Source organism: Rana temporaria, chromosome 1, assembly GCF_905171775.1.
Source record: "Rana temporaria chromosome 1, aRanTem1.1, whole genome shotgun sequence".
Taxonomy (NCBI): Eukaryota; Metazoa; Chordata; class Amphibia; order Anura; family Ranidae; genus Rana; species Rana temporaria.
The window spans coordinates 442903283-442923295 of record NC_053489.1 but is presented as its reverse complement, the minus strand read 5'-3'; the positions used below and the strand labels follow the sequence as shown (position 1 = coordinate 442923295).

Below are 20013 nucleotides of genomic sequence, written 5' to 3'. Positions count from 1 at the left end.
ATGTAACTTAACCTGCCTAGCAGTATTCCCGAGTCAGGCTCGTGGTGAATTTCACATACCAAAAGCAGTAACCCCGAGCCAGACTCGGGATCGCATTGCAGGATACATGGGAAGTTACTTACCTTATCCCTGGATTCTGCAATGTGTCCCTGCTGTGTATGCGACCTGTCATCTCGCTCGATTCACACACTGGTGACTGCCGAGTGCCGCCGAGCTCCGTTCCCGAGCAGCGCAACGTACGGGGGCAGAGTTTGGCGCCAAATTCAAAAAAGTAAAAGCACAGTATAGATACAGTATACTGTAATCTTACAGATTACAGTACTGATTCAAATAAATACACACACCCCTTTGTCCCCAGCGATAATAAATTAGAATCACTTGCAGAATTGAGCGATAGTGATTTGTGGGGAAATTCGTCATCAAACAATAAAAGTAATGACAGCGACAATTCTGCAAATTTCAGTGTTTTTGATTTGATTACATTATTGAATAATTTTTATTATAATTACATTATTAACAAGTACTTATTGAAAAGGTAAGTCCATTCAACAAAAATAAAGCACAACAGCGCTACTCTATAGGTGGTGTTATCACTCCCACCAAGCAGTCCAAAAATCAAAAATCAATGCTGAGAAGTAGATGAGAAATGTCCCAGAAGGAGTGTTGAAAAAGAAAGAAAAATAGCAGCGTGCACCATCCACCAAAAATCTTCTTAATTCACCAGTTGTGATCACTCGCCCCGTCGGGGTTCAAACTCACCGCAATTAAATATATAATACGCCTTTCAGTGAATAACACTTCATTAACCATGGATCTCAGCGGACAGCTTCTATCATGTAACCAGATGCTTTAAGGACCCTCAGGTAAAACAAGCAAGAACAGAAAAAGCCTTCGGTGGAGCCCTCCGTAGAAGCCATTCACTGGCGAAACTAGTCAGATTACTCTAGGTTGTGTATAGGTATTCATCCAAGTGGCGCTAAGCAGTGTATTATAGGCCTTTTTTACACTACTTTATTATAATTACATTATTATTTGTTATAATTATTTATACTTATTTATTATAATATAATTTATGACTTTGTGTTTCAAACTTTATCATACCCGGGATGTCTACTAGACTCTTGTTTGGACAGATTTAAGTGAGTTATTCCTAAGAATTGCAGGCCTACAGTATAAAACGCCAAATTTCCATGCAAAATAATCGTACCGCTTTCAGCACCAAAAATCGGAAAGAATCATACCGCCAGGGAGGTTAAAATACAACACTTTAAATTGCTAAAGTATTTTATATCATAAGCAATTTCCATGTTTATTTACAAGATACTCATTTTTCATCCTTATTTTGTTTGCTTTTTATCCATTTGGGACTGCTGATCTCTTCTAGTTTGGTTCAGCCACTTCATGTCCACATGCATGTACTCCAGTGGCAGCCGCATGTAACTGCTTAGGAGAGACTTCCTGTGTGTAATAATAATGGACCATGCCTGTGCATTGGCAGAGCCACTTAGACTGCATTGGACGTGCATGTAACAACACACAAGGGCAGTTCAGAGACAGGGACAAAGCGTTGTCACCCTATAACAAGAAGCGCTATAACAAGAACCTTCATGGCAGGATCACAAGATATTATGTTAATGGAAATGGAGAACGAAAAAAACATTTAAAAGTTATTTTGAGATTACAGTAACATGTTAAAGAATATATAAAATGTTTATGATTAGTTTAAAGTTGAACTCCAAGAAAGTTGAAAATTCTCCCTTGCAGTGGGGCAGCACCCGCACTGCAAGGGTTAACTGTTTGCGTTGGTCTAGGGTTTTACTTACCCAATTGTCCTAACATGGGGAGATCATGCCAACTGTCTGTAACTTGCTAGGAATTTAATTCAAGCCTCCAAAACTGAAAGGACTAACTACCATATCAGTCAGGTATATTTTCAGAGGGGATATTTAGCAATTGAGTAGACAATGCAGTGGGCCTTACTAAAAGAAATACAGTTCAGGTTACTAGAGCTAGTGAATAATAGACAAGAATGAGGTAATGGGGAAGTATATATCTTACCAAATTCTTAAGAGATTATGTCATGTAAGTATTGCCGGTAGAATTAAGATTATGTGGATATCTGCAGTATGTACATATCAGCACTAGGGATGAGCTTCGTATTCGAGTCGAACTCATGTTCGACTCGAACATCCTATGTTCGATCGTTCGTCGAAATACGAACAAAACGGGTCGTTCGCGCCAAATTCGATTTACGTTTCACAGACCATAATTCACTGCGGCATCGCTGGCTGATGATTGACCAAGCATGTACTATGACCCGCATGCTTGGCCAATCACAGCTTGCAAAAAACGGAGAGCCATAATGGGTGGCTTTGGCCAATTATGGCTCAGGGGGTTTAGTACACGCCCCACACTATAAAAGGCCGCCTGCAGGTCAGACTTGTGTAGTGTGTTGCGGTGGTTAAGAGAGGACAGAGAGAGTGTCATTTTTTGCAGGTAGATAGAGCAAGCAGGCTAGTCAGTTAATGTTACAGTGTGTAGAGGATATATATACATCCCAGGTGTTGTACATATATTTATACACTGTATAGTTTAGCTAGATCAGTTCTTCCTAATCTACTCAGAATCATCAGTCCTGACTCAAGATGGCTGCGGCCAAAAATGCTAAGGGGGGTGTTTTTAAAAGTAATTTCCCAACAATATAAAACTTGGAGACATGGATGGATGGGTGAGTTTCCTTTGAATATTAAACATTTAATAAAAGGGGGGGGGGATTTACTAAACCTGCTACACTCAGAATCTGGTGCAGCTGTGCATGGTAGCCAATCAGCTTATAACTTCAGCTTTTTCAATTAACCTTTGGCAATAAAACCTGGAGGCTGCAGCAGAGCTGCGCCAGATTTTGCACTTTGGTGCAAAATGGTGCATTTTGGTTTGTGGTGCTCAGATATAGATTGATTCAATTTTAAAAAGCCTTCCCTTTAGAAAATTAATATATGCAAAGGAGCAGGGGGGTGAGAGAGAGATGCTAAGCGGCTGTATTATGTTAGTGCCAAGGGATTGCTTCTTTCAAGCGTTTCCTTACGTGTGGTTTCAGCACCTGTCTATGAGTGCATTGTTTTGTAGTCTATGGCTTTAAGAAAGGGCTTTAAAGTGGAGGTTCACCGGAAATATGAATTTTTAACCTTAGATTCATACTCATTTTATCTAGGGGAATCGGCTAGTTTTTTTAAAATCAAAGCTGTACTTACCGTTTTAGAGAGCGATCTTCTCCGCCGCTTCCGGGTATGGGCTGCGGGACTGGGCGTTCCTATTTTGATTGACAGTCTTCCGACAGGCTTCCGACGGTCGCATCTATCGCGTCACGATTTTCCGAAAGTAGCCGAACGTCCTTGCGCAGGCGCCGTATAGAGCCGCACCAACGTTCGGCTTCTTTCGGCTACCCCTGACGCGATGGATGCGACCATCGGAAGCCTGTCGGAAGACTGTCAATCAAAATAGGAACGCCCAGTCCCGAACACCCATACCCGGAAGCAGCGGAGAAGATCGCTCTCTAAAACGGTAAGTACGGCTTCGATTTTAAAAAAACTAGCCGATTCCCCTAGACAAAATGAGCATCAATCTAAGGTTAAAAATTATTTTTAGGGTGAACTCCCGCTTTAAATAGTTTGACACTATATGCAGCTTTTTATCTATTGCAATGCATGGGAGAGGAAGTTAGAAATCACGGGGACCCGTACAGCCTACCTGATGCCCCCCAATGCAAAAATTTCAAAAGGAAAATCCCCCCTCCTAGAGCCAACCCCCCTCATCCCAAAAAATCACCTGCCTGGCACATATCCTCTTTCTTCTCAAACTTTCTATCCTAGCACAAATCTTCTCCCTCAAATTCCCCCTGCCAGCACAAACCTTTCTATTATCCTAAATTCCTCCACTTCCTTCTGGCACAAAATGCACTGTATATACACACTGCCCCCTATCTCCTCCAAGGGCTGCTCACCTCCCGGCAGCAGCAACTGTGGATAGGGGGGGTGTATACAGCGCAAAGAGATCTACAGTAAGAGCGATCCGGTCTCCTGTACTGTATAGACCAGCACTCTTCTGACAGTAGGGGAGAGCAGAACATAGCACACCTCCTCCTGGCCCTTTTTCTCTTACCACTCCAGTCTGCCGTCTCCTCATCCCGGCTGTAAGTGTGGGAGGAAGCGGGGGTGGTGGAAAGAGCTCAGGAGGGCAGAACTGTAATCTGGGTGGGCACAGCACAACCCACCCCAGCACCCCCTAAATCCATCACTCTGGTTCTCTCACCAAGCAGCTGAATGCCTTGGGGAGGGAGAGGGAAAGAAACCGACTCTCAGATGCTGGGTGAGAGATGCTGTCATTCATTCTCTCCTTCACCGATCCTCCTGATCTCCGAGCTCCGTGTGTGCCCGGGCCCCCTACAGGAGGACAGGTGGTCCCCCCTATCAGCGGTCCTGCTTGCAGTTGCAGACTGTTAACAACAAAATAAAGGCATTCAAGAGGTGCCAGTTGGAAGCTGCTACTCTACAATCAAGTGAGAAACGATCCACCCAGGATCGTTTTTTCAGAGGGCGGTGGGATTTGCTCTCTGTGTGAACCTAGCCTAAGTAGACATGCACTTTTTTTGTTAGCATAGTGAGTTTTATTTGTTTGGATGTTTATTGGCTAATTGCAGCACTGCCACAGCTAAAAAAAATTGCGATATTTAGTGATTTGCATTTTGATTTACACCTAGTTTAAATTGGACCTTCAGAAGAAAACAAAAAGTCCCTATCTAATTTTTTTTTGGGGGGGGGGGGTAAGTACCCTTTTTGATGGTACCCCCCCCCCCCCCCAATTCCTGAATTCTCACCTAGGGGAGGATGACATTGCCTCAGCCTGCAGTCTCCTGGAATTACATTACACATCTCAGGAGGCTACAGGGAGATTTTTCCTGCACCCTCGATATCACACATTGGGGAGCAAGCTGTGAGTAATCAGGAAGTGGCAGTTGGTTTTGAAAGCCAAGATGGCAGCACTTAAGATCCGAAGCTCTGTTATAGACAGTCTCCCCTTTTTTTTCTGTAGTCTCCAAGATAGGAAGTGAGGGACGTTTCCCCAGGAGGGAAAACAGAAAATTAAAACTAAGGCTTAATTTCCACTGGCGTTTTTACAGCCACTTTTCTGAGCGTTTTTCACAGCTTAAAAACGCCTGTCCATGTTATTCTATGGCATCATGCCCACATAGGCGTTTTTGAGCTGCAAATGGCATAGGCGTTTTTGAGCTGTAAAAAAAAACGCGGGACCAGGGCGTTCTGTGGCTCCAGCAATAGAGCTGTAAAAACGCCAGGCATTAAAAAATGCTCAAAAACGCGCAAAAACGCTCAAACGCTCAAAAACGCTACCGTTAGCGTTTTTTTTTTTTACAAAATAAATATGGACAGGCGTTTTTAAGCTGTAAAAAAGGCTAACACAAGTGGCTGTAAAAAAGGCCAGTGGAAATGAAGCCTAACAGTGGTTACAATGCTCTTCCACTCTATTCAAGAGTTTAACATTATCCTTACTGGTCAGTTATTGTGGATAAATTCTGTATGTGAGTAAGTGCATTCTAATGCTTTTACTTTTATTTTCTAGTATCACATGCTTCCAGTTCAGCAACAGGTAATCACAATGCGTTATCGTCTGTGTCTCTTCAATCCTTAAAAAGACATCTGCATGCTGGTCAGACAATTCATGGGGATGGTGGCTTAACAACACAATGCAGTGCGATGCAAAATGGCCTGGATGGAACCACCTGCCTGATTGATAGGAACCCTGCAAAGACATCGCTGAATGAATTATCCTCCTTCTTCATAAATTCACATAGAAGGCCTGAAGCAGTAAGTAAATATCATTCCTATAGTGGTTGGTGATAAATCAAATCACACAGGTATCACCTGCCCCAGGTTGAGTGGATGCTAGTATTTAAAGATGATGGGGGTTATTTACGAAAGGCAAATCCACTTTGCACTAGAAGTGCAAATTACAAGTGCAAAGTGCATTTGAAATTGCACTGAAAGTGCACTTGTAAGTGCAGTCGCTGTAAATCTGAGGGGTAGATCTGAAATGAGGGGAAGCTCTGCTGATTTTATTATTCAATCCAATGTGAAAGCTAAAATGCTGTTTTTTTATTTTCCTTGCATGTCCCCCTCGGATCTACAGCGACTGCACTTCCAAGTGCACTTTCAGTGTAATTGCAAGTGCACTTGTAGTTTGCACTTGTAGTGCAAAGTGGATTTGCTTTTAGTAAATAACCCCCATTGTGTTTGAATTCATCCTAAAGGCAACATCCTACCATTGTGATATTGAATTTAGAAACAAAAATTCTTTAAATAGTTTACCATTCATCAACAGTCCAGTGCTGATGTTCCTTAGTCAACTTTGGGGAGTTTTCGACAGATAACATGCACATTCATCCTCTGTTGTTGACCCTGATTTACCAAAGGAGTACAGCATTTTAACTTTAAAAGTGATGTTTTGCTTTGCAATGGGAATTTTTCCTTGTCTCTGTGAATGAAATACAAGGATTAAGGTTGGGTTCACATTAGTGCCAATTGGATGTGGGTTTCAGGAGTCTGTGACCAGCTCTCAATGGAGCCGGTTTAAACAGCTCTGGGACGGCTGCAGAATGGTTTGCAGAAGAGTCTGTATTGGTTGTATTTAGGGTTGTCCCGATACCACTTTTTTAAGACCGAGTACAAGTACCGATACTTTTTTTCAAGTACTCGCCGATACCGAATACCGATACTTTTTTTAATCTCATGTGACAGCGGCACATGTGTCAGTATTTTTTAATTTTTTTTTTATCTTTAACAAATTTTTTTTTTATTTTTTACATTTTTTTTTTTTACAATTTTTTTATTTATAATGCTTTCTTTTTTTTTAAGGGGGGGGGGGTGGACCGTGTCAGTGTGTTTTTTATATTCTTTTTTTATTTTCTACAATAGTTTTTTTTATTCTTTTGTTTTTTTATTCTTTATTTTTTTTTCAGCCCTGTTGTGGGGCTTTGGTGAGATATCAGGGGTCCTAACAGACCTCTGACATCTCCCCTTTGAGACAGGTAAAGGGACTAGGGACACGTGTTCCCCAGTCCCTTTCTCAGCAGCATTAGCTGCGCTGAAAATTAAAGGAGAGAAGACAGCTGCTTCTCTTTATTCATAAACTGAAACATTGTAAACACAGGTTACGATGTTTCAGTTATGTGAATGGACCGAGTGAGTGATCACCGACTCTGTACATGCCGAGCAGTAAGGAGCCAGATTTACCGGCTCCTACCCCGCTCTCCATCCTGACAGTTCCAGGGGGTGGAGGAGGAGCACGGAAGGGGGTGGAAGTCCTAACGTCATCGCCTCTCCGCCTCATCCAATTAGATAATGCTTTGCATTCATTTAGAAAAATGAAATATGTGAAATTGCATTGAGTTCATAGTGGTAATGTTTGGTTAACCAGATGTAGTAATACTGAGCTGTCTTTTGCTCTTAGATTACACAAGGGCACCATCGACACTCCCTCAACCAACCAATCAATGAGCTGAATCTGACGGTTCAGGAACTTATTAAAAAGAATGCTGAGATGGATATTAGGTAAGTAGTTCCTTCCTTAATGCTGAATACAAAAGATCATCTATTAGTAATGTTTTTTTGTGGTGGCAACCTGCCCACAATTGAAATTGTCTGCAGATGGGGAAGGGATGGCACTGGTAGAAGCAATAGAAATATATGGCAAGCCACATTCAGTGTTTGGTGTAGTTTTGCTCGCCAGCCACCTACATGTGTAAAGCTCTGTATAGTCTATGAGATCCAGTGGGGGATGCTTGGTAGGGAATAAAACCACCTGACAATCACCTATATTGAGAACCGAAAGTGGGCTGGCTATCACTGGAACCAGTGGCAAATGTCTTACATCTTGTTAATGGCAGCTAGGGGAAATAAATGATATGTGTATTGTTCCAAATATTGGTGTCCGTTTATGAAGCAGTGATCAGCAGTGATCCCAGGGATCGCCACTGATCACAGCCCATAAACAGTTTATGAAACAGAGATAATCAAGGAGAGAAGTGTTTGAATTTGTTCTCAAGCCGATTATCTCCACACACAGAGAATCCTCATAGACTGACACAGTAACGGCCAGTTTATGAAGCTGTGATCTGAGCGCTTCACTGGCGATTTGTGTCAGAAATCACACTCCCCGATTCACCAGCTCAGAGGTGGTGAAGCGAGGAATGAAGAGGGAATCCCAGGGGATCTGAGGAGGAAATAGAAAGTGATTCAGCGCTGGAAAATCAATAAAAATTAAACTAAAATGCAAGCCAGCACTGTAGATATAACTCAAAAATATCTCAAAGTGAATATGTAGAAAAATAGTGCAGCGCAAATAATACAATAAATACAATAATAAATCAATAAATAAATTTGGTAAAGTCCATAAAGTGCAAAGTGATAAAAGTGCTCCAAAATCAATGGTGATCAAAGGTGCAAATAATCTTCAACAGATCCGTGATCCACAGGAAAGGGTTAACCTCCACCAAGAGAAAAGGGTGGCCTCTCACCTCAATAATTCGACCTGTGGCTAGGTCAAAAGGCAAGAAGCAAAATCTCCAAAGATTGGTAATCAGCTTTACATGGGTTCAATTTCCAAAGAATCCACCAGATGGCACCAGCGGGCAATAAGCAAGGCAACACTCTCCCATACAGCAATAACATGGACCGAAAAGGAGTAAGAAGGACAATTCTAAGTGCTAACTGCTTAAAACGTTTAATGAAATTTAAAAGCATAAAGTAAAACACTCACATAATCCTGCACTCATAGACCGAGTGCAGGTATAACAGCAGTTACCGGAACGAACGTCCGGATCAATGTACACAGCTTGTTGGGTCTCTGTGAGGCAAACGCGGATGACGTCGACGTAGCTCCTCCCCCTCGTACGCGTTACGTCCCAAAGTGGGCGGGACTTCATCAGCGTGGGGCGGGGATCTCCGTGAACGTCCCGCAGCGCAATAAATACCATGTGGTTGCCATAGCAACATTCACAGGAACTAGTTAGCCAGCGCCATCTTGTGTCCACACAGCAGAGTACAAGATAGATAAAATATTTATTGAAGGGCCAAAAAGTTATAATACTAATAGCCTAAGGCTGGCGCCATCTAGTGTTTAAAAATTAAAACACCAGACAAAGGATAATAAATCCTAATGTACATCAGCCAAGCAGTATAAAATTAAAAAAACAAAATAGATAATATAAATTAGACGTCAGCCGCCTTTACCTCTTCCAGACCTCAATTATCACATGATCATCATCATAAGAACCAAGCAGTAATTACATAATTCAATAAAAACAGATATATTATTTTAAAAATATAAAAATACAAATAGAATTTATATATAAAAATCATATATAAAAAAATATATAAAAATCCCCAATAAATTTCTCAACGATTAGATATAAAACAGTTGAGATCAAACTCAACGTTTAATCCCAACGGCACTGAAACCTTCATCTCATAGATCCAATAGGATTCACGACGACTTAATTGTCTAATGTAGTGACCCCCTCTCCAGTGTCTAGAGACCTTCTCTATACCCCAGAATTTGAGGCATTTGGGGTCTCTTTGATGATGGTCTCTAAAGTGTTTAGATACACTATGGGTCTTGATGCCACGTTTTATGTTGCTCACATGCTCGCCCACTCTCACGTGCAGCTCACGTGAGGTGCGCCCTATATATTGTAACCCACAGTCACACTCGAGCATATATACTACACCCTCTGTGGCACAGGTGATTAGCTGCTTTATCGGATATTCTACGTGGGTTACATTAGAAGTAAAAGTTTTACGTTTTTTAATGTTCAGTTTAGCATGTTTGCATGTGGCACATCTGCCACAGGCATAGAACCCTGACAAAAAATTAAAGAGCCTGGGACGAGGAATAACAGGAGGGTCAGTGACTCCAGGGGCCAATCTATCTCTCAAAGACGGTGCTTTTTTATAGATAAACTGAGGCCTCTCAGGAAGCGCAGGGCCAAGGATTGAATCTCCCCTTAGTATCGGCCAGTATTTGGCAACAATTTTTTCAAACGCTTTGTGTTGGACATTAAAATCCAATAGCATCTTGAAATTATTGTTCACTGGATCATCTTTGGGAGAATTATCTTGTATCATCAGATTTCTATCTGCAATCCTGATTTTCTCTATTTCTTGCTCTATCAAAGGTTTGGAATATCCCTTAGCAACAAACCTAGTGGCCAGCTCGCGAGACTGAACCAGGAAATCCGATTCCCTAGTGCAGTTTCTTCGCAATCTTACAAATTGGCCACGAGGTATGTTACACAGCCACAACCTATGGTGGCAGCTATTTAATGGGATGTATCCATTCCTATCCACCATCTTGAAATGGTTTTTTGTCACCAATCTAGACTCAGATTTAGATATCTCCAAGTCTAGAAAGGTCACTTGTTCCGTAGAGACGGTCCAAGTCAAGACTATACCCAACTGGTTGGAATTCAGCCTAAGCATAAAGGCATTCAAAGATGACATGTCACCTTCCCAAATAAGTACTATATCGTCTATGTATCTACGATAGCAGCGGAGCTGAGGTGGCATATCATGGAAGATCGCATCTCGCTCCCAGTGGGCCATAAAAAGATTGGCCACACTGGGAGCGAAACGAGCCCCCATTGCAACTCCGCAACGCTGAAGAAAAAACTGCTTATCAAACCAAAAATAGTTTTTAAGTAAACAGAATTCCAAGCTATCCAAAAGAAAACGAACATGCTCGGGATCTAGATCAGTAGAATCCAGAGCCCATGCAACCGATGTAAGGGCTGCATCGTGCCCTATAATGGTGTACAAAGACCCCACATCAGCTGTCACCAATATCGTTTCAGATGTACACTCGATTGAATTCAGAATTTGGATAATTTGCTTGGTATCTCGTAGATACGCAGGCAGTTTGCAGACTAACGGCTGTAAAAATATGTCCAAATACTGCCCCAACCGTGAACTGACTGAATCGATCCCATTCACGATCGGGCGGCCTGGAGGCCGTTCTGCATTTTTATGCATTTTAGGCAAGAAATATATGATCGGTGTCCGACAATAATAAGGGTCTAAATACGCAGCTTCCTTCTTATTGAGGATCCCAGATCCCTTGCCTCTCTCAATCAGAGTATGGAGGTCATTTTTAAAATTCACCATTGGATCACCTCGCAGTAAGAGGTAAGTATCCTGGTCACCAAGTAACCTACCCATTTCCTCAAAATAATAGGTTTTACTAAGGACCACTAACCCCCCCCCCCCCTTATCTGCGGGGCGTATAACAATCTCGTTACGTTTTTCCAGAGAGGCAATACCTCTCTGTATACATTGTGAATCTTTCACTTTCTTTATTCTCAAGCTATCAAGATCTTTACAAACAAGATTCCGAAACACATCCAAGTGTTTGGTATCAGTGTATTGGGGATTGAAAACAGATTTGTTTCTCAATGTAGAGTGATGAGAAGTTACAGCTATATTGTTCTTTATAACTGGATTTGACAAGAAATACTTCTTTAAGTTTAAGTTTCTTATATACTTCTGTACACTTACATACGTTTCAAACTTATTAAGATTACGCACGGGAGCAAATTTTAAACCTTTGTCTAACACTCTAATCTCATCCTCAGTAAGATCAACTCCACTAAGGTTAAAGATTCCAGTGCCGATCACGGCCTTGCTCTTTTGGACTCTTCTCCCCCCCCTGACTCCTCTTGATTTTTTCTTTTGGGCCTGGATGGGCCTAGAGGAGGCTGAATCGGTGGAGGAGGGTATGGGAACGGAGGGGGCTCCCTCCAATCTCCGGTCCAAGTCGGTGGGAAGGGTGGAGGGCCCCTCCATGGGGTCCTCCCCTGCCCTAAAAAATGCTGTTGATTAGTGGGTGGGGGTCCATCCCAATAATTTTGCAATGGTGCATAGTAATTATAGGTGGACAGAGGGGGGGGGAAACCTCCAGAAGGGGCACCTCCTCCACCTCTGTTTTGACCCCTCCCTCTACCATGCACATTTTTCCAGGGTGGAGTTTCCTGTATAACAGGAGTATGGGATGATCTCCCACCTGATGAGCTTGCTTTGCCCCTAGTGTTTTTATTTTTTCCTCTTCCCTTATGTGGGCCAAGGCCTTTACCTATCGGAGTGCCAGATGCTGTAGGGGTCTTATCCCGTCTGGGATTGACACTCCAGAAGGCTGCGGCCTCTTGTACCACAGGGGTGGGTAATGGCTCTGCCGTATCCATAGAGGATGGCAAAGCAGCTACTCCATTAATTGAACTTAAGGATTGCCACTTATATACATTAGATATATCAAAGTCTCCTACATCACGCAGGAATTTTTTGCGTTTTTTCTCCTGGGAGTCTTTATCCCACTTAATAAGTTTGATTTTTAGCTCCCCGGAGAGACGCACAAACTCAGGAGTATCCTTATGTACTTCGATATGATCAGAAATTGTTTGAATCTGGCCCTCTAACCAGAGCTTTTTGCGCTGTTTGCGGGCCAATAAGAATTTTATTAATTCAAAACCCTTATTGTTAAAGAAGTTAAACCATTCTTTGTTAGATTCATCATCAACCAGCCCGTCATTCGGAGGTAAATCCCACCTTAGACGTCTGGGGATGATTTTTGCTGTCATGTATTGCTCAAAGGTGGCAATATCCCACCAGGCTTTGATTTTCTTTTCAAATAGATGTCCTAATTTTTTGAAAGAAACAATCAAATCACCTGGATCGGAATCAGCAATATTTTTAGAAAATACTTCGGTGAGAGTAATCTCCCTATCCTCCAAGTAAGAAAATACATCCATTCCTGCTGCTAAATAAAAATTGAATTGGGTGCAAAAGTAAATAGAAAGTGATTCAGCGCTGGAAAATCAATAAAAATTAAACTAAAATGCAAGCCAGCACTGTAGATATAACTCAAAAATATCTCAAAGTGAATATGTAGAAAAATAGTGCAGCGCAAATAATACAATAAATACAATAATAAATCAATAAATAAATTTGGTAAAGTCCATAAAGTGCAAAGTGATAAAAGTGCTCCAAAATCAATGGTGATCAAAGGTGCAAATAATCTTCAACAGATCCGTGATCCACAGGAAAGGGTTAACCTCCACCAAGAGAAAAGGGTGGCCTCTCACCTCAATAATTCGACCTGTGGCTAGGTCAAAAGGCAAGAAGCAAAATCTCCAAAGATTGGTAATCAGCTTTACATGGGTTCAATTTCCAAAGAATCCACCAGATGGCACCAGCGGGCAATAAGCAAGGCAACACTCTCCCATACAGCAATAACATGGACCGAAAAGGAGTAAGAAGGACAATTCTAAGTGCTAACTGGTTTAACTTCTTTAACAATAAGGGTTTTGAATTAATAAAATTCTTATTGGCCCGCAAACAGCGCAAAAAGCTCTGGTTAGAGGGCCAGATTCAAACAATTTCTGATCATATCGAAGTACATAAGGATACTCCTGAGTTTGTGCGTCTCTCCGGGGAGCTAAAAATCAAACTTATTAAGTGGGATAAAGACTCCCAGGAGAAAAAACGCAAAAAATTCCTGCGTGATGTAGGAGACTTTGATATATCTAATGTATATAAGTGGCAATCCTTAAGTTCAATTAATGGAGTAGCTGCTTTGCCATCCTCTATGGATACGGCAGAGCCATTACCCACCCCTGTGGTACAAGAGGCCGCAGCCTTCTGGAGTGTCAATCCCAGACGGGATAAGACCCCTACAGCATCTGGCACTCCGATAGGTAAAGGCCTTGGCCCACATAAGGGAAGAGGAAAAAATAAAAACACTAGGGGCAAAGCAAGCTCATCAGGTGGGAGATCATCCCATACTCCTGTTATACAGGAAACTCCACCCTGGAAAAATGTGCATGGTAGAGGGAGGGGTCAAAACAGAGGTGGAGGAGGTGCCCCTTCTGGAGGTTTCCCCCCCCCTCTGTCCACCTATAATTACTATGCACCATTGCAAAATTATTGGGATGGACCCCCACCCACTAATCAACAGCATTTTTTAGGGCAGGGGAGGACCCCATGGAGGGGCCCTCCACCCTTCCCACCGACTTGGACCGGAGATTGGAGGGAGCCCCCTCCGTTCCCATACCCTCCTCCACCGATTCAGCCTCCTCTAGGCCCATCCAGGCCCAAAAGAAAAAATCAAGAGGAGTCAGGGGGGGGAGAAGAGTCCAAAAGAGCAAGGCCGTGATCGGCACTGGAATCTTTAACCTTAGTGGAGTTGATCTTACTGAGGATGAGATTAGAGTGTTAGACAAAGGTTTAAAATTTGCTCCCGTGCGTAATCTTAATAAGTTTGAAACGTATGTAAGTGTACAGAAGTATATAAGAAACTTAAACTTAAAGAAGTATTTCTTGTCAAATCCAGTTATAAAGAACAATATAGCTGTAACTTCTCATCACTCTACATTGAGAAACAAATCTGTTTTCAATCCCCAATACACTGATACCAAACACTTGGATGTGTTTCGGAATCTTGTTTGTAAAGATCTTGATAGCTTGAGAATAAAGAAAGTGAAAGATTCACAATGTATACAGAGAGGTATTGCCTCTCTGGAAAAACGTAACGAGATTGTTATACGCCCCGCAGATAAGGGGGGGGGGTTAGTGGTCCTTAGTAAAACCTATTATTTTGAGGAAATGGGTAGGTTACTTGGTGACCAGGATACTTACCTCTTACTGCGAGGTGATCCAATGGTGAATTTTAAAAATGACCTCCATACTCTGATTGAGAGAGGCAAGGGATCTGGGATCCTCAATAAGAAGGAAGCTGCGTATTTAGACCCTTATTATTGTCGGACACCGATCATATATTTCTTGCCTAAAATGCATAAAAATGCAGAACGGCCTCCAGGCCGCCCGATCGTGAATGGGATCGATTCAGTCAGTTCACGGTTGGGGCAGTATTTGGACATATTTTTACAGCCGTTAGTCTGCAAACTGCCTGCGTATCTACGAGATACCAAGCAAATTATCCAAATTCTGAATTCAATCGAGTGTACATCTGAAACGATATTGGTGACAGCTGATGTGGGGTCTTTGTACACCATTATAGGGCACGATGCAGCCCTTACATCGGTTGCATGGGCTCTGGATTCTACTGATCTAGATCCCGAGCATGTTCGTTTTCTTTTGGATAGCTTGGAATTCTGTTTACTTAAAAACTATTTTTGGTTTGATAAGCAGTTTTTTCTTCAGCGTTGCGGAGTTGCAATGGGGGCTCGTTTCGCTCCCAGTGTGGCCAATCTTTTTATGGCCCACTGGGAGCGAGATGCGATCTTCCATGATATGCCACCTCAGCTCCGCTGCTATCGTAGATACATAGACGATATAGTACTTATTTGGGAAGGTGACATGTCATCTTTGAATGCCTTTATGCTTAGGCTGAATTCCAACCAGTTGGGTATAGTCTTGACTTGGACCGTCTCTACGGAACAAGTGACCTTTCTAGACTTGGAGATATCTAAATCTGAGTCTAGATTGGTGACAAAAAACCATTTCAAGATGGTGGATAGGAATGGATACATCCCATTAAATAGCTGCCACCATAGGTTGTGGCTGTGTAACATACCTCGTGGCCAATTTGTAAGATTGCGAAGAAACTGCACTAGGGAATCGGATTTCCTGGTTCAGTCTCGCGAGCTGGCCACTAGGTTTGTTGCTAAGGGATATTCCAAACCTTTGATAGAGCAAGAAATAGAGAAAATCAGGATTGCAGATAGAAATCTGATGATACAAGATAATTCTCCCAAAGATGATCCAGTGAACAATAATTTCAAGATGCTATTGGATTTTAATGTCCAACACAAAGCGTTTGAAAAAATTGTTGCCAAATACTGGCCGATACTAAGGGGAGATTCAATCCTTGGCCCTGCGCTTCCTGAGAGGCCTCAGTTTATCTATAAAAAAGCACCGTCTTTGAGAGATAGATTGGCCCCTGGAGTCACTGACCCTCCTGTTATTCCTCGTCCCAGGCTCTTTAATTTTTTGTCAGGGTTCTATGCCTGTGGCAGATGTGCCACATGCAAACATGCTAAACTGAACATTAAAAAACGTAAAACTTTTACTTCTAATGTAACCCACGTAGAATATCCGATAAAGCAGCTAATCACCTGTGCCACAGAGGGTGTAGTATATATGCTCGAGTGTGACTGTGGGTTACAATATATAGGGCGCACCTCACGTGAGCTGCACGTGAGAGTGGGCGAGCATGTGAGCAACATAAAACGTGGCATCAAGACCCATAGTGTATCTAAACACTTTAGAGACCATCATCAAAGAGACCCCAAATGCCTCAAATTCTGGGGTATAGAGAAGGTCTCTAGACACTGGAGAGGGGGTCACTACATTAGACAATTAAGTCGTCGTGAATCCTATTGGATCTATGAGATGAAGGTTTCAGTGCCGTTGGGATTAAACGTTGAGTTTGATCTCAACTGTTTTATATCTAATCGTTGAGAAATTTATTGGGGATTTTTATATATTTTTTTATATATGATTTTTATATATAAATTCTATTTGTATTTTTATATTTTTAAAATAATATATCTGTTTTTATTGAATTATGTAATTACTGCTTGGTTCTTATGATGATGATCATGTGATAATTGAGGTCTGGAAGAGGTAAAGGCGGCTGACGTCTAATTTATATTATCTATTTTGTTTTTTTAATTTTATACTGCTTGGCTGATGTACATTAGGATTTATTATCCTTTGTCTGGTGTTTTAATTTTTAAACACTAGATGGCGCCAGCCTTAGGCTATTAGTATTATAACTTTTTGGCCCTTCAATAAATATTTTATCTATCTTGTACTCTGCTGTGTGGACACAAGATGGCGCTGGCTAACTAGTTCCTGTGAATGTTGCTATGGCAACCACATGGTATTTATTGCGCTGCGGGACGTTCACGGAGATCCCCGCCCCACGCTGATGAAGTCCCGCCCACTTTGGGACGTAACGCGTACGAGGGGGAGGAGCTACGTCGACGTCATCCGCGTTTGCCTCACAGAGACCCAACAAGCTGTGTACATTGATCCGGACGTTCGTTCCGGTAACTGCTGTTATACCTGCACTCGGTCTATGAGTGCAGGATTATGTGAGTGTTTTACTTTATGCTTTTAAATTTCATTAAACGTTTTAAGCAGTTAGCACTTAGAATTGTCCTTCTTACTCCTTTTCGGTCCATGTTATTGCTGTATGGGAGAGTGTTGCCTTGCTTATTGCCCGCTGGTGCCATCTGGTGGATTCTTTGGAAATTGAACCCATGTAAAGCTGATTACCAATCTTTGGAGATTTTGCTTCTTGCCTTTTGACCTAGCCACAGGTCGAATTATTGAGGTGAGAGGCCACCCTTTTCTCTTGGTGGAGGTTAACCCTTTCCTGTGGATCACGGATCTGTTGAAGATTATTTGCACCTTTGATCACCATTGATTTTGGAGCACTTTTATCACTTTGCACTTTATGGACTTTACCAAATTTATTTATTGATTTATTATTGTATTTATTGTATTATTTGCGCTGCACTATTTTTCTACATCATCTGAGGAGGAAGGAGGAAGATTTTTAACTTCTTTCTACCTCATTCAGACCCCCCAACGCTGTAACCATGTCCCCCTGTAATATTTATGTGTATACATGTGTGTGTGTGTATATATATATATATATATATATATATATATATATATGTAGCGCTACTCCCGAAGGAGCCGCTGGTTGATTTGGGATCTACTCTGTTTTGGCTCAGCTCACCCCTATTAATTAGCTCGAACCCTCCCTTGACACATCAGAAACCTGGTGGTTGAGATATTGTGACCTCTGTTAAACTGGGGTCACAATAGCAGTAATCAAACAGCAACCAATTTACCTGCTAGCAGTGGTTCTTCCAGGCGAGAAAATACACTTTACACCGTGGACATGTTTAAATGGAAAATAATATGTATACTTGGTGAGCACTTGAGGCAACAAGCATAGGTTATAATTACAGGCACAATTAATAAACCAATAACTCACTATGATTCGCAAGGGCAGGAATCAGCAATTAATGACAGTAAGAAAGACCTAGCTAAGAATGGTACCACTCATTTAAAGCGGGAGTTCACCAAAAATCAACTTTCTGCAGTTAGATCCAGCATACTGCTGACATCTGCAGTATGCTGGTCTTTTTTTTTTTTTTTTGGTACTTATCGTTTTAGCAATATTTGTTCTATGGCTTCCGAAAACAGTCGAGGTGACACTTGGCTGTTTACGGCGCCTGCCGTGTAGAGCTGACTGCGCAGGCGCCGTAAATTGCAGAGTGTCACTCGTGTGGATTTTCGGAAGCCGTGACGCGCTATCGAAGGCTGTCAATCAACTTGCTTGTCTTCGGGAACACCTATACCAGGAAGTAATCCCCGCTCGGAGCCATAGAACAAATACTGCTAAAATAAGTACCAAAATAAAATAAAAAAGACCAGCATACTGCAGATGTCAGCAGTATGCTGGATCTAACTGCAGAAAGTTGATTTTTGGGTGAACTCCCGCTTTAAACTAAGGTGGACAGTCTATACTTGCGAGTGCCCTCTAGCGGGCGATCCTACAGAACGGTTAATGTTCACGTCGTGGCCAGTTGGTGCACATAAGAAATTGTAGTCCAAAGTGGTAATTGGTAATGGAACTTTAAAACAGAATGTCTGGAACAGTAGACGGTGGTGGGCTGGCACTCGTCAGCGTCAGTCACTGCTATGAACGCCCGAACAATTAACTGGGCCTCTGGGTTTCGGGTTGAGACCGAGAACGTGTCTCCGGCCTGTGAGGTGGCTCTAGGTGTTCTGTGTAAATGGAGAGTCAGAAGTTGAGCAAGTGCTCTCTCACCTGACAGGCCGATCCGCCTGAATTCTCCTCAGAAGGAGCGCTGGTGAATCACCGCTCCACAGCTCAGAGATCCCGGGCGAGGGTATTCCACTGGTTCAGCTGACAGCTGGATTTGCCTCTGCGATCTCCGGGTACGTGGACTGGATGCTGGAGTCTTGCTTCCTTCCGGGCAGCAGGTCTCTCGCTGAATTTAGGCCCAGGCTTCTGGCCTAACAACACGGCTGTGTCCTGTCAACAGCTCCACAGAGGAGAGAAGTGCAGGTCCCGAGAGAGCGAAATCAGCCGCGCCCTTTCTTTAAGTAACCTCCCCCATAAGTATGCGAGGAGGTGTCCCGTGTTCAAAAAGCACAGAGCATTGTGGGAAATGTAGTCTGTTTCTCCTTAGAGTCAATGGAGTCCATATCTCCTGCTACTTGCAATCCCACAATGCACAATTCCTTAAAGGTAACTTGCATATTTACAATGGCGTGGATAAAGTTCCAGCGGGGATGGCCTGTCGTAATGTTCTGAAAGGATGAAAGGATGACCTCGCTACACACACACATATATATATATATATATATATATATATATATATATATATATATATATATATATATATATATATATATGTGTGTGTGTATACATATAAATATTATGAAGGGGGACTCGTTATTTTAATTACATTACCCACGCCGTCTGTCAGTGTACTGAGCGGTGATAATTTATCACCGCTCAATAAACTGATATCTGGGTGTTTCAGTGAATTTCTGGTACTGTAATCACGAGATTCCAGTATCAGGGGCAGTTCTCCAGTGTTTGAAGCGTTGGTAGATCTCTTCACTCCTCCTAGGGTGAAGTGATCTTCTCTGCTTCATAAATAGGCACACAGAGGAGAAATATCTCCTCCCTGAATGCCGGAGAATGAAGCAGTGAATAGATTTCACTGCTTCATAAACGGACATCATACTCAGGCATGTTTCACCTAAACGATGGAAACTTCATGTGAAAAAGTGAAAATAAACACAAACATTCTGTAACACTATTGAAATCAAAAAGCATTTGTAATGTCTCCAAATATTAAAAGTAGGGTTGTCCAGATAC

At 42.2% G+C, this 20013-nt stretch overlaps 1 protein-coding gene across 2 annotated transcripts in view; it reads left to right on the top strand.

Moving 5' to 3' along the window:
* The window catches only part of CCDC158 (coiled-coil domain containing 158), a 138314-nt gene that overhangs the window by 36811 nt on the left and 81490 nt on the right, over positions 1–20013 (top strand). For both annotated transcript variants that reach the window (XM_040326782.1, XM_040326773.1), the window contains exons 4-5: positions 5635–5879; positions 7522–7622. In XM_040326782.1, the coding sequence (XP_040182716.1) occupies positions 5635–5879; positions 7522–7622 (346 nt within the window). The remainder of the gene's footprint in view (positions 1–5634; positions 5880–7521; positions 7623–20013) is intronic.